This window comes from Ursus maritimus, unplaced genomic scaffold, assembly GCF_017311325.1.
Source record: "Ursus maritimus isolate PB19 unplaced genomic scaffold, ASM1731132v1 scaffold_6, whole genome shotgun sequence".
Taxonomy (NCBI): Eukaryota; Metazoa; Chordata; class Mammalia; order Carnivora; family Ursidae; genus Ursus; species Ursus maritimus.
In genome coordinates, this window is record NW_024426774.1 from 19,377,085 (window position 1) to 19,390,906 (window position 13,822).

At 56.0% G+C, this 13,822-nt stretch overlaps 1 protein-coding gene across 4 annotated transcripts in view; it reads right to left on the bottom strand.

Moving 5' to 3' along the window:
• Positions 1–13,822, bottom strand: part of DNMT3A (DNA methyltransferase 3 alpha) — a 95,780-nt gene that overhangs the window by 47,784 nt on the left and 34,174 nt on the right. For all 4 annotated transcript variants that reach the window (XM_040622960.1, XM_040622961.1, XM_040622962.1 and 1 more), the window contains exon 3: positions 9,208–9,312. In XM_040622960.1, coding sequence (XP_040478894.1) covers positions 9,208–9,312 — 105 coding nt within the window. The remainder of the gene's footprint in view (positions 1–9,207; positions 9,313–13,822) is intronic.

Genomic DNA, 13,822 nt, shown 5'->3' on the forward strand with positions numbered 1-13,822 from the left:
GTCACCGAACCCCTGGCCCACCACAGGCACCGTGTGTTTACAGAGCTTTCCACACCCTATCTCATTATAGCGCTCCTCTCCTGCACCTCATTATTCACTGCGTGTCTCCCTCCTAGACTTGTGAGCTCTGCCTTACTTATTTTTTGTCTCCCTTCCAACCACTCCACATCCAGCTCCCCAGCACGCAGCACAGTGGCTGACGTAAATACGGGTACACAATCGATTAATGTCGTTATCACGACTGTCCCGATGCGTAGTGTTACACGCTCACTTTTCCGAGGAAAGAGGTCCAAGGCTTGCCTCAAGTCACACACCTTCTAAGTGGTAAAGCTTCCAGAATGACCCAGGTACAAGAGAGGCATTTGAAAGCTGGCTCCCCCTTTGGGTTGAGTCTCTGGAAAAACCCAACCTCAAATCCCAAGGGTTCCAAGGAGGAAAAGGAGGCTTTGATGTGCCTAAGCAGGGCCAGGGAAAGGCCGCCGGCTGTTTCCCTGGCAGCAGCCACTGCAGGGAAAAGCCGGAGGCAAAGCGAGAAGCAACCCTCAGCAGTGAACCTGTCCAGGCCCCAGCCCCGGCCCTCCTCCCTCTCTGCTAGAAGTCTGGACCAGACCCCAGAACGCCCTCCCCGCCCTCTCCAGGTGAGGCCTGGTCTCCCAAAGTCGGGCAGAGTGCTGAGGCTCCAAATAAGGAAGTGATTTTTGAGAGGCCCTTTATTATAATAATAATATTTACACACAAAAAATTAAAACCTAACAAATAAGAGATGAGGGAAACGATACAAAAGAGACAAGGCCCAGACATCTGTGGTCAGAGGAGCCCGTTCGCTGGGGGCGGCCGGGGTACAGGGACCAGCTGTCTGGGACCAGCTGCATGCAGGCTCACCTGGGCCCAGGTGTGGAGGGGGCAGGCCCAGGGCCCAGCTTCTCTTACTGGAAGCCCCTGGAGGTCCGAGCCAGGGTCCAGGGCTGGCTCTGGGCACCTGCCTTGCTCTTCCCTGCGGTGCTGGAGGCCAGGGGCTGTGGCTGGAAGGGGCTTCTCTGCCGCATCCCAGCACAGCACTGGGGAGGGAGGCCCAGAGGCTGGCAGATGTGGGGCGGCCCCTCCCACCCCATGTTACCGCCATTGTGCCTTTAAGGCCCTTGGCAGCACTCAGCTCCGTGCCAGCCGGGAACCCTGGCATCCGGCCAGCCTTGGCCTCTTGATTAGAGACACACAGTCACACACACAGACACACAGGGGTGCGCCACCTCCCGGAGACACAGCCCGGGAGATGTGCAAGGATGCGGCAAAGCCATGTCAACAAAAACACATAAACGGTCCCCCTCTCCTCGGAACTGCAAGCCCATCAGCCCCTGACCAAGCCCTGGATTTTCCCAGGTTGACTCTAGCTTCAGGAAACAGCAGGGCAGCCTGTCCCACAAGCACTGGCGCTGGGCCCACGCTCCCCCCTCCCCTCTGCTCCAGGTCTTCCTGCAGCCCCTTCTGCTGGCAGCCCGGCTTCTGACTGGCCGGAAGTGGCCTTGAGGCAGGGAGAGAGGGAGAGGTCCACCCCGTGCCAGCTCCCAAGAGAGGTCCTCAAAGCCTCCCTGCTCAGCCTTCCTGGAGTGAGTGGAGTCGGGCTGCAAGACTTTGGAACTAGGACCTCCGATTTCCATTTCCCTGGTGGAGCAGCTAAAAGGGCCACCAGGGGGATGAAGGGACAGTAGGACCAGAAACCAAAGAGGGCCAACTTTGGAAAGCCTGGGCATGCCCTCCGGGTCTCACCATTTCCCTCGCCACTTGGGCGGGGAGCTGCCTTCCCTCCCTCCTCCCAGAGATCCCTCTACCATATGTGCATGTGCCCGAGAGAGACAGACAGACACCGATTTTAGGAGAGAACTTCAGGGCCCAGCAGAGCATCAGAGGTCATGCAGTCCGTGCCTCTGCTGGCCATGGCAGGTGGATGCAAGAACGAGCATGCCTGGTGGTGGCCAAGCCACTGGGGTTTCCGCTTCCAGCTGGGACACCTGTCCACCTGGAAGAGGGCCTGGCTGTGCTCTTTGAAGTCAACCTCAAAGGATTTCAGGATGAGCTGGAGGCTCCCTCTGACAAGCCATTATGTATAGAAGATCCACATATTTAAGTGAATCTCTTTTGAAGTGATTTCTATTTCCAACCTCTACCATCCATGCCTGGGGTTTGGTAAGTAGGAAACCCACCTTGGGAAATGGGGCTTTCTTTTCTATGCTTCACGTACCTTTCTAAAGCTTCAAATGGGTATCTCCCCACCCCGCCACGCCCACACTGGGGTGCACTCCCCCTGCCCCACCCCACAACGTGATTTCATAGCTTTAATCATATCCCCGCTAGCCTCTATCTCTCTGGACTGGAGAGCTGTAATCTCTTTCGTCTGTCCTCACTTGGCAGCACTGCCTTCCCCTTGATCAAGCTAGCTGCCGGGCTCTGGAGCTTTTCCAGTTCGGTTATATCTTTCTCGAGGTGGCAGGACCGAAAAGCACCCAATTCTCTAGGCGAGGATGATGAAAGAAAAGCAGCGTCAACAGCTCTGTCCAGACGCACCTGCCAGCGAGTCCCAGCCGCACAGAGTGGTGCAGGAGCAGCTCGGGCTCCAGGGAAGGCCACAGGCTCCCAGGAAGCCCAGAGAGGCCAGACCCGGGGGGAGCGCGTGACTTTCCCTGGAGGTGGCCCTGGAATGTGTGACTTCAAGGAAGGGACCAGGGAGGGATGAAAAGCAATGGGGATTTTTGGAAAAACAAAATGGAGATGCTGGGATTTCACTGAGCAGCTCCCCTACGAAGACTGGCTATCTACAGTGGCCTCCGCAAGAGCCCCTGCCAAATCTGCTCTCTTCCAGAAGTCTCCATCTCTGACAGTAACACTGACGCCATCCCTGAGGCCTGAAGCATCTCCTTTCTCCCCTTGCTCTCCCTGGTCTGCGGCAGCCAGCAGTGCAGGCCCTGCCGAATCTGTCCCCTACTGCCTCCCCCCAGCAGGCTCTGGCACCCTCCCATCCCCCCATCTCCCCACATCCTCTCGTGCTCGACCCACCATGCTCACGGATGCCAGGCCCAGCTTCCCAAAACATTACTCCCCCACCCCCTCAGAAACCTTCCAGGTAAACATATTTCTGAGATGATAAAGTGTAAACCCCCTAGGCCACCTGCAAATGACCTCTCCAACAAGGGTCTAACATGTTCACACAAGAAACCCTCAGGCGCTCAGCCACACCAGTCAGCACGCAGACCCGGCCCCCCCGCCCCCCTGCACATTCCTCCCTCCAAACCTTGGTTCAGGAAGGTCCCAGGTAGGAAAGTCTCCCGCTTTGCCCTGGACTTCAAAACACGACCTCCCTCCCCAGATCCCCTCCCCCCACAACATGTCTCTGGCACCTGGAGACCAGACCAGCAGCCAGCCTCTCGGTCCTGGACGCCATGGGTGAGTGCTGCTTTGACCAATCAGGTGCAGGAATGGGCATATGAATCTGTGGACACAGTTACAAGAGAGGTCTCTCACCCCGTAAGATGTGTGACAGACCTGTTTTCCTCACACCTTCAAACACATGAGCAGAGGGGCCCCAGCAGTGTCCACGCAGGCTCACAGGCAGGGGAGCCCTCTGAGGGGCTGGCAGCTAGGACTGGGAGATACTCTTTCTGGAAGTTTTGTGCATAAAAACCAGGGGGCATAAAGTCACTAAATCGAGGTTCCAGGGATTGGTGAAGGAATCATTCTGACCTGGACACAAAAAGGGGATTTGAGCTCCGTCTTAACTTGGAGACAAATCAAGAGGTCCTATCAGGCTGGCAAATAAGCCCACGCTGCAAACTCCCAGCTGAGTTAAACTGTCCCCAGCTGGCTTAAGCTGCAGCTGAACGGCCCCTAACTTCCCAGTTTATACCCCAAGTCTTCTGCTCCGAAGAGGGGCAGCTTTGCCCTCTTGAACTCATTCGGGCATTGTGACAGAGGCTTAGCCTCCAACGTGGAGTGAGTAATGCTGGCTTTGGGCTGGCCTGGCTGAGCTCAGCCCCTGCTCCCAGCCCCCTCCTGCTCCCCCTCCCCCTCCCTTTCTGGGTTATTCTTAGCAAGAGGTGACCTCAGAATGCTCCCACTGAGCAAAAATAACCCTGGAGGAAGTTGGTGGGTATAAATCTTCAATGAATAAATACATATAGCTAGTAAACAGGGTATGGAGCCCCAAAGGGCTGGTCACCCCCCCAGGGTCTGGTGGGCAAGGGCAGAAACTGTCCCTCCTGATGCCCCAGTTGTAACCAGCATGAAAGACAAAGGTGGCGGCAAGGCCGCCTGGGCTTGTGACCAGGCAGGACCCAGCTTCGGACGCCCTCACTTGTTACGTCCTCAGGAGTTGGTGAACAGGAAGATGCCTCTTCCTCCCACCCTGACACTCACACCCACACACAGGCTCACACTCTCCGGCCGGCAGAAATCAGCCCTGCACACTGCTGTCCCTCCTTCCCATCATGGGCACCAGCCAGCCCACAGGCCCCGAGCCCAGGTGCCAGCTCCCTTCCTAGGCCCCGCCCAGCCCTGCACTGGCTTCCTGTTTCCTGTTGCCTGCTCCGCTCAAGCATCCTGGCTCTGAGGCCAGCGCTGCAGACCCACGCCACTGCCTGGTTTGAAGGGGCCCAACTCTCACTCCTCAGACCACCGCAGCCTTCCCCGCCTACGCACAGGCTCCCCGGTACTTAGGTCAATCACCCTCCTCATATTATATATGTGAGTTCTATTTCTCTGTATGCTCTTTGGACCGGGTCTACACTGCTTTCCCACAGCCCTGCATTCACATGTTAACTTAAAGGGGATTTTGGACACCCAGGCTTCCAGAGCACGTGACTGGAGTGGTGAGGAGGAATGAGCACTGTGGGCTCTGCAGGGCGGGACATGGGGACTCCAGGTCCCACGTATCCTCTCTGAACCTCGGTCTCTTCATCTGAATGTGGGACTGGTAACGACAGAGGCCCCACCTACCTCCCACAGGGAGGTCATCCTTGCCGCAAGCCTCCGTAGGCAATAAAGTGCTACACTACTCCGAGGCTTTATTCATGGTCTCTGGCCTCAGTGAGGTGGGTAGACAGTGCAAAGTGGGGAGGCAGTAAACGTCAAATCTAGTGGAAGGGACAAGCTCTCTCCATGTGCTTTTCCAACTATCTGGGGTGAAAGACCAGGTTTTTGCTGTAGTTTTCTTAGTTCTCAACCCATCAAGAAATGATACTTTGGGGGTGCCTGGGTGGCTCAGTCATTAAGCATCTGCCTTCAGCTCAGGGCATGATCCCGGGGTCCTGGGATCGAGCCCCGCATCGGGCTCTCTGCTCAGCGGGAAGCCTGCTTCTCCCTCTCCCACTCCCCCTGCTGGTGTTCCCTCTCTCGTTGTCTCTCTCTCTCTGTCAAATAAATAAATAAAATCTTTTAAAAAAAAAAAGAAAAGAAATGATACTTTGGTAAAATTCAGAATCATGCACGTGGATGTGGCGACAGTATCAAATTGACTAAAAGTTTCAAATTACTTCATCTCCCGTCCTATAAAGACCTGTAGCAGTTCAAAGACCGGTGCCATAGAAGCACACGGTTGGTGGGCTCAGTAGTTTCTCTTTCATTCCTTAGTGTTCATTTTGATTTATTTTACAGCAGCTCAGGAGAGAGGGTCACAGTGGCTGAGGTAGGCTTCACTTGCAGGACGGGCTCCGATGGTCTGGCACGGTGGGGCAGGGAGAGGGAAGGGCAGACCGCCGACCAGCACACGAGAAACATGCCTGGTGTGTTCCGGGGATAGCGAGAAGTTGAGGTTTCTATGACAAAAGCCATGGATATGGAGCCCCAGAGCAGGGGCAGGAGAGATCATGTGGTGAGGAGCCACTGGGAGTATTCCAGACCTTGTTCCATAAGAAATAGGGTCACTGGGGCGCCTGGGTGGCTCAGTCAGTTAGGCATCTGCCTTCAGCTCAGGTCATGATCTCAGGGTCCTGGGATGGAGCCCCGTGTTGGCCTCCCTGCTCAGTGGGGAGTCGGCTTCTCCCTCTGCCCCTCCCCTCTGCTCATGCTCTCTCAAATAAGTAAAATCTTAAAAAAGAAAAAAAGGGGGTCGCTGGAGATTCTTGAACAGAAACGTACCGTGGACAGTATTTAGCATAACTGAATGTGGCCCTCCTCTCCAGCACGCCAGCATGAAAGGTAAGTCTTATTTATCAGTGTGGCCTCCTCAGCCTGGTAGGGGCTCAGTGGGTGTCAAGTGTCCGTCGCTGAGGGGTTATAAAGTATCCTGGGGGCAGCGGGGGTCCGGTATGGGTGGGGGTGCGGCCAGGAGGCTGAGGCCAGAGCAGGAATGAGTGGGAGATAGCCAGGGACAGACGGGCCTTGGGGACAAAACGAGGAGAGAGACAATGATTCCTTAGCCTTGGGGCCAGGGGAGGGTGAGAAGACTACGGGCTGTGCCTCACCCCTCCCTGTCCAGCACAGGATACGCCCAATCAAGACCCCAGGCCACAGCCGGCTCTTACTCTCCGCTTCCCAGCACTTCCCGCCCCGTGCCACCTGTCGGGATCTGAGCCAAGCTCCCTCCTCTCTCCAGGCTTAGCTGGACGACACACACTCAGCTGCTTTAAAGCTCCCTGGTCAATCTGTTCCCAGGGCCACAGCTGCACCAGGTCCCCAAGAAGCCCTCCAGCTACGCTGCTCTGCTGGGGAGGGGAGGAGGCCAGGGCAAGCACCTGCTCCCCAAGCAAGCCAGACGGCGTAGGAGCCAGGAGCCAGGGGACGTGGAGCCAACCTCTAGCGGCAGCAACAACTTCCCCCACGTGGGCTCCCTTCGGGGCCCAGGGGCCTGCTGCCTGGGAAGGCCTGTGAGCTCTTTTCTCTGGGGTCAGTCTTTCTCTGTTCCCCCAGAGTGCAAGGGGTTCCTTTCCCAACAGCTGCCTCCCCCATTGGCATTGCCTCCCCCATGCTGTCTCTCCCATCCTGGGGCCTCCTCAAGAGTCCAGGGGGCGGCAGGTGTCAGCCAGGGCCTGGGCCGGACCAACGCAGACTGTGACCAGCACAGGATGTACAGGGCCTCCCACCAGGGCTGCTGCGGGGCCAAGGCTGGGCTCCCACCTGAAAGGTCTGGTAGACCCTGGCCCCACCAGCTCCTGGGCCCCCCTGCAGAGGAGCAAGTTTATTACACTGCCCGCCCTGCACATTTGCATCCACTCTGCTGTTTGCAAAGCACCCCTGGAGGTGGACAGGGACAGGTATTACTGGTAGCCATATTTTCCCAGTGAAGAAGCAGAAGGTCAGAGAAGCTCAGTAACTTGCTCAAGGTCACACAGCTGGGAAGCAGTAAATCTAGTGCTATTTCTTCTATCAAACTGAGGTTGCTGCGGCCTCCGAAAGCGGAAAGGTTTGGCTGGGCAAGCGCAGGACAGACCTTCGCTAAGCGCTGGCTCCCTGGTGCCTGCACACATTTAATTCCCCCAGGCATCTAGGAGGAACGCATCCTTACCATCTCTGTTTTTCAGAGGGGAAGCCAAGGTTCAGACAGTGACTTCTTCAAGATCACATGGGTGGTGAGTGGAGGAGCCAGGATTTAAACCCAGGTCTGTTGTATTCTGAAGACGGTGCTTTTCCTTCTACACTAAGCCCCTGTCCCAGGGCTGGGGGTGGGGAGGACGTAGGACCCACGGACCCTTCCCCCACTTGGCCCTGCCCCTCCTCCCTCTCACTGGTCCCTCTCTGGATGCATTTGCACACACCTGCCCCTGACCTCCTTGCACTTTCTGTCCCCAGGGTCTCAAGCCACCTCCCACTCATGTGCCCTCCCTCTGGTCCTAGGGACTCACGAGGATGACCCGAAGGGTTGCCAGGTCTTTATTTGCTATAGGTGGTGACTTGTCTCCAAGGCACCTGGATGGGGGGCGGCGGGCAGGGTGTGGAGTTCCTGCCCGCAGATCACGGTCACACGCAGATCACGGTCACATGGGCAGACGGGGAATTACCGGTGGGCTCTGACTCAGCCCAGTTCCCCCTCCCACTCCAGCCTGCACTGGGGCCCTCCACCTTCTCCCACAAGGAGGAGAGGAGAGGGGCACCCTGGGAATCTGGGAGTACAGCCTGGAGTCTGCTGCAAGCTGGAAATTCCTTTGAAGTCCCCTGTTTTATCTTTCAACTGCATGTGAATTTTTCATTACAGGCCATAAAATATCCATGTTTGCTTTAATATTAAAATGCTTAAAATTACTTACCAATTAAATGACTTAACTTCTGCCCCCCGCCCCTCCCACTCTTTAAGCAGAATTAGCAGCGGTGCACTTTGGTACGCACAGGTGCCCGACCTCTGGCTCTGGGGGCCCTCTCGCCTCCAGCTGCTGCAGCCCTCCCTCCCTCTGCTGTCCCTTGAGCTAAGGCCACCATTCACCCTGACTCTCCACCCCAAAGGAGAAAATCCTGCCCTGCTGAGAACATTTCCTTGATGGGCTGAGTTACAAATCTGAGCTCCCAGCTCCCCCTTGCCTACTTGCTCGACTTTCCCGTTCTCAGCTGGAAGGGGCTGAAAGAAAGGAGCCAGCTGTCTTCGGCGCTGGCAAATAACTACAGCTCTGCCTCTAAGTCTGAGGCGTAGGCAGGCAGGCTCCTAGAGCCCACGGGCCGTGCCCTCTGGAGCACTGTTCATCTGGGGCAACCCCAGGCCTGGGCTTGGGGCCAGCCCTGAAGCCCACACTTCAACAGTGTCTGGGGCTCCTTCTTTATTCTGAAGGGACCCATTGGCCTGCATCTCTCCTCACTTTGATCGGACTCGCAGGCCTGGGCTCCCTTCCTCCGGGTTCTCAGGTGGGGCTGAGGCCCAAGGTGGGTGTGTAAATGGGGAGGAAGGGGCCTGTGCAGGCTGCCCAGGGAATAGCAAGTCCTTCTGCCAAAGCCACAGGCCTAGCCTGGGGTCACTGTCAGGCTCTCTTACTGCCCCTTCCAGAAGGAAGTCCCAGCTCTGCCACAACTCACAGTCCTCTGGTCTCTAGGGACTTCCCGTTCAAGGCAGAAACCGGAAAGTTGTGAGGGTGGTGGTAGGGTTCCGAGGATGGGGAATGTCAGTGAGCTCTGCACCCCATGGCCCAGCCCGAATGTCCCCAGGTGCCTACAGGACACACATGACTGCTGTTTAGAGCGTGTGTGCGGGCACGCGTGTGCATGCGTGTGTGCGTGCTGGGGGAACGCCGTGACACTCACCGGGGGGTGCTTGCGCTTCCGTCCAGGCCGCCCCACCTTCCGCGTGGTCGTGCTGGCCTCCTGCCGCTCCTCCTTGCCACGAGCCTCCTCCTGCTCCTCTCCCTCCTGTGGGTACAGACACAGCCTATGAACCAGGGGCTGGTTCACAGAGGCCCCCTCCCCGTCCCCCGACCCCCACAACGGCCACACTTCCAGGGTCACACCGGGCTGTTCCCCCGGCAGGGGTGACCTTCGTCCGTCTCTGGCCTGGCAAAGTGGGAGCCGACCCTTCAGGTCCCATGTAAACAGAACCTCGGGGGACTTCAGGGTAGATGCTGCCGCCCGACGCTGTGCCGCGCTCCCTCCTGGTGAACGTGTTTTCTCAACCACAGAATCACAACACGTGCTCTGACAAAAAGTGTGTTTCTGGATAGGAGTTTATTTCCGTGAAACACATCTTACACAGGTTCAAAAATCAAATGAGTCATATTATTTAACAGATCACCTTTCTTGAGAATAAGATCCCCCAAAAAGAAATATTAAACTTAGCGATTGGAAGCAGGTGCAACACTTGGAATGAGGACTGTGGCCAACGATGGAGAACTTTCAAGGCCCCTGTGAATACACCTGCTCAGAAGGGCTTGCCCCGGATGCCTGTCACCCCACGGGAGCACCTCAGGGACAGGGTCCTGGTTCATCTGGATGCCCTGCCTGCACTCATGGAGTTGTGGACCCAAAGTCTGGTTTGGGGACCCACATCACCCAGCACCTGCCAGGGCCAGGCCCTGCTACGTTGTCTCATGGAGCCCGGAGACGTAAACCTAGAAAGTCCTCCTGCCTCACTGCTCCAGCAGCCCGGCCACAAACCACCCACGGGTCGCTTCTGACTCAGCCGGCTCCAGCATGACTAATCACAAACAGATACAACGCCGGGGAAGGAGAAAGGGACCCTGACCCAGCGGAGGGACCACGGGCAGCTCTTCAAGCTCCTGCAGGACGCCAGGAGCTGAAGATGACTTCACAGTCCCCCCCCCCCCAGGGAGGGTGCCAGCCCAGAGCGGCACCGGTGCCACAGGAGAGAAAGCGAGGGTGCCCAGGTTCCCAGTGGATTTAATCAAGATGTCCCTCAACATCCCACTCAACTTTCATTTTCTGTGATTTCAAAATAGCTTGTGGTTTGCCCGTCTGTAGGCGGGAGGGGAGGGTCCAGGGTGGAGAGGACCAGAGACCCTTGACAGGCTCTTTTCAGGAAAACATAGCAGAGAAGCTGTGAGGGCAGGACGTCCACAGGGGGGACAGCCAGACGGTGGAGGGGCTGGGGCACATAGCCCACGGTAGGCAAGGCCTCTGGTTCTGGGCTGTCATTGAGACCCCCGCAGACACTTCCGTAGAAGAAATGACCACTTGGATCGCAGAGAGAGGAAGTATTACCAGTGCACCTTAATCCTGGTGATGGTTTCAACTGGATCTATGCAATGGTAGTGAATTTCAGGCTGAGATGGTGCTTTCGGTCGGACTCCACCGCTGCAAAATGGGCACTGTCTTGGTCATTCTGACCAGGTAACTCAGCATGTACAAAACAGAGTCAGTGTGAGGTCATGTAAGGTCATGTAAAGGCACAGGACTTAGAGCAGACCCACGAGGGTTTGGGCCAGGCTAGCCCATTAGTTAGTTACAGCATATCACCTTCTCCAAGCCTCACTCTCCTCATCCATAAGAGGGGAGCCCGAAGCTGCCCATTCTGCCTGCTTCTCAAGTTTTCAAGAGGAATGAACTGACGTTTTGTCCCCTTGTCTGTGTTGTGCACTGCTGAGTTCCCAGAGCCTAGACCCGGCCCCGCACTTAGTGAGTATTCCACAGGCCCCCCCACGAGAGGGGGGCTTACATATTCCCTGGCGGCAGGAGACCCACGCAGCCCCTGTGTTGGCCTGGAAAGCACGAGGCCAGACCTCGCCAAGCTGCTGACCGTTCCTCCCGGCAGGGCCCCTGGGAGGGGAATGCACAAGGCAATGGGCAAGAGGGGGCCACCAATGTGGATCAGGATCAGTCTGAGTGGCCGCAGGGTTTGGAAAGACTCCTACTGCCCAGAAATTCTGGGCTATGAACTATTTCTTTAACAGACTGCATTTCCGACAGAGGGATGTAGCGGAGTTTCTTTTATTGTGAACTGACCTGAGATGCAAAGGCCATTAGGAGCCTCTGCACTAGGAACCACAGTTAGCCCACTGCAATGACCTAACAGCAAAGATACTTGACATTCCGGGAACCCTAAGCCCTGGCTCCCATCAGCACGCGGAAAAAGCCCGGGAGGCCCCTGGCAGGCAGCTCCTGCACTAGCTGGAGACGGCTGTGATTCTGCATGGTGGCGACACGGTCTATGCCGGACGCGCACGAGATGCTCGACACACATCCCCCGTTGTATTCAATGCAGCGCAATACACCCCGGGAGGAAGGACTGCCCGGATGCCATGCCACCTCACCAGGCCCCGACACGTTGAGAGTGTGGACATCACCAGGGCAGGCCGCCGCATGCCGAGTCTGTGCCCCGCGCCAGGTGCCAGGCACGGTACGATATGCCCCATCTGGCGTTCAGGCCTCAGGCACCCCTGGCTTGTGCCTGAACAAACCAAAGCTCCCCAAGAGCCTGAGTGGGAGCTTGAACCTAGGTCTATGCAACTCCTGGCCCATGCCCTTTCCATTAGGCCCTAAAGTATGGCTCTGTGAAAAGCATGCTATTTGGGGCCAACACACACTCTTTTGCGATGTAGTGATGTCATAAGGGCAAAGAGAAGGGCGGTGGGACCTCCTGCTCCAGGCTTGCCTGAGTTCACACAGAGTTGGGGGGATAACACACAGAGGAGGGTGAGCAGATGGCTCAGAGCCATGCCCCTCAAGGAGGCGTATCAAGTGGTCCATTCTCACATCTGTCATGGGGCCGGGTTCATTCAATATCTTTGCTGATGGGCTGAGCAAAGGCATGTAAACTATGCTTATCAAATCTGTAAGCAGCACTGAATTAGGCGGCGTCACTAATACTCTGAAAGGGGAGAATCGGATCCACGGTGACTTGGAGCAGCTGGAAAACAGTAACAAATTGAGCAGGAACAGACATGAGCCCAGGTTGGTTTCCTCATCCGTCCATGAAGGGGACTGAATTAGTCAATCCCTACAGTGGGAGGTGGCAGGAGGGGGCTGAAATTCTAGTTGGATGGGATTTGGAGAGGGCGGTGTGTGTGGGTGGTGTGAGCTGGACTCTTGACTCACTAGTAACTTCATGCTATTTACCCTGAGTCTTGCTTTCCTCGCCTATAAAACGGGGGTGATAACATCTTCTTTACAACGATGCTGTGACAATTCAATGAGGTAGTAATATATCCAAAGCTGACACATGATACAGTCCCTCCAGGACTGCTAACTTCTGCTCCACACATCCTGACCAGAACTATTCACAAAAGTGCATCCCTCCCTCTTCCCCCCGCCCTCCCTTCCCATCCCTATGCAAATCCCAGCGCCCTGCATTTGCAGCCATCACTCACTGCTACAGACAAACCCCAGCATCTAGCTGGTCCTGCTGCAGTGAGATACTCAGGAACATGGGGCTCTCTGATCTTTCCAAAATGCAAAGCTGATTATGTCACTCTGCAGAGCTTAAGCCCTTGCCGAGGGGGCTCCCAGGGGCCTGCAGGATCAAGCCAAGCTCCTTAGCCCGAGTGAAGGAAGGCCCCCAGAATCTGGCGGGCCGCCTTGGTCTCCTCTCCCTGCTGCCTTCCTCCCACCCATGGCCAACCGACTGCACCAGGTGCAAAAACAGGCTGCTCCACCCCCTCCCCCCTGTCCAGCACCTTGGCACAGACCATTCCTTCTGCCCCAACTACCTCCCCCTCAGGTTGACCAGCAAACTCTTCCTTTTCCAACCTCATTTCCCAGATTTCCTTCCCCTAGGCTCCCTCCTCTGATCCTCTGACGGAGTCCATAGGTCCTCTCTCCCCCATAGCACCCATTCCCCACACTGCAACTGCCAGCTAGTGTCCTAGACAGGCCATGAGCCCCTTGGGGGAAGGGACTGTGTCTTACCTCGGCACCCCCAGCACCTAGACCGAGGCACCTAGTGTGAGGCAGGCACTCAAAAACCCTTGAGGAGTGACGGCCACATAGTAGGTCCTCCGTGAGAGAGTACACACACACACACACACACACACACACACACACACAGAGCAGTACACATGTAAATCCACACACCGGCATGACTGTAACTGTGCACGAGGCTCCAGTCCTCCTCTGATCTTTATGATCTCGAATCAGGAAACCAGATGACCAACATGTACTTTCTAGGCTTAAACACAGTCACGTCACTTTACATTTATGTAACTCTTCACAGCTTTCAAAGCACCTTTACATTTGGTGGCCTGTTAGATTAGGTAGTTACCATCAGCCTCTCTAAACTTCTGAGGCTATGATTTGACCTAGATTTTAACACAGCTCACTGGATGGATTATTTTAAGCCACATACAACTTCTCATTCTGATGAGCTGGGCTGTGACGATAATAATCTCTCGCAGTTGTACAGTACGTGGTAATTAACAAAGCATTTTCACATACGTTGTTCCGTTTTATTCTTCTGCTTTACAGAAAGCAG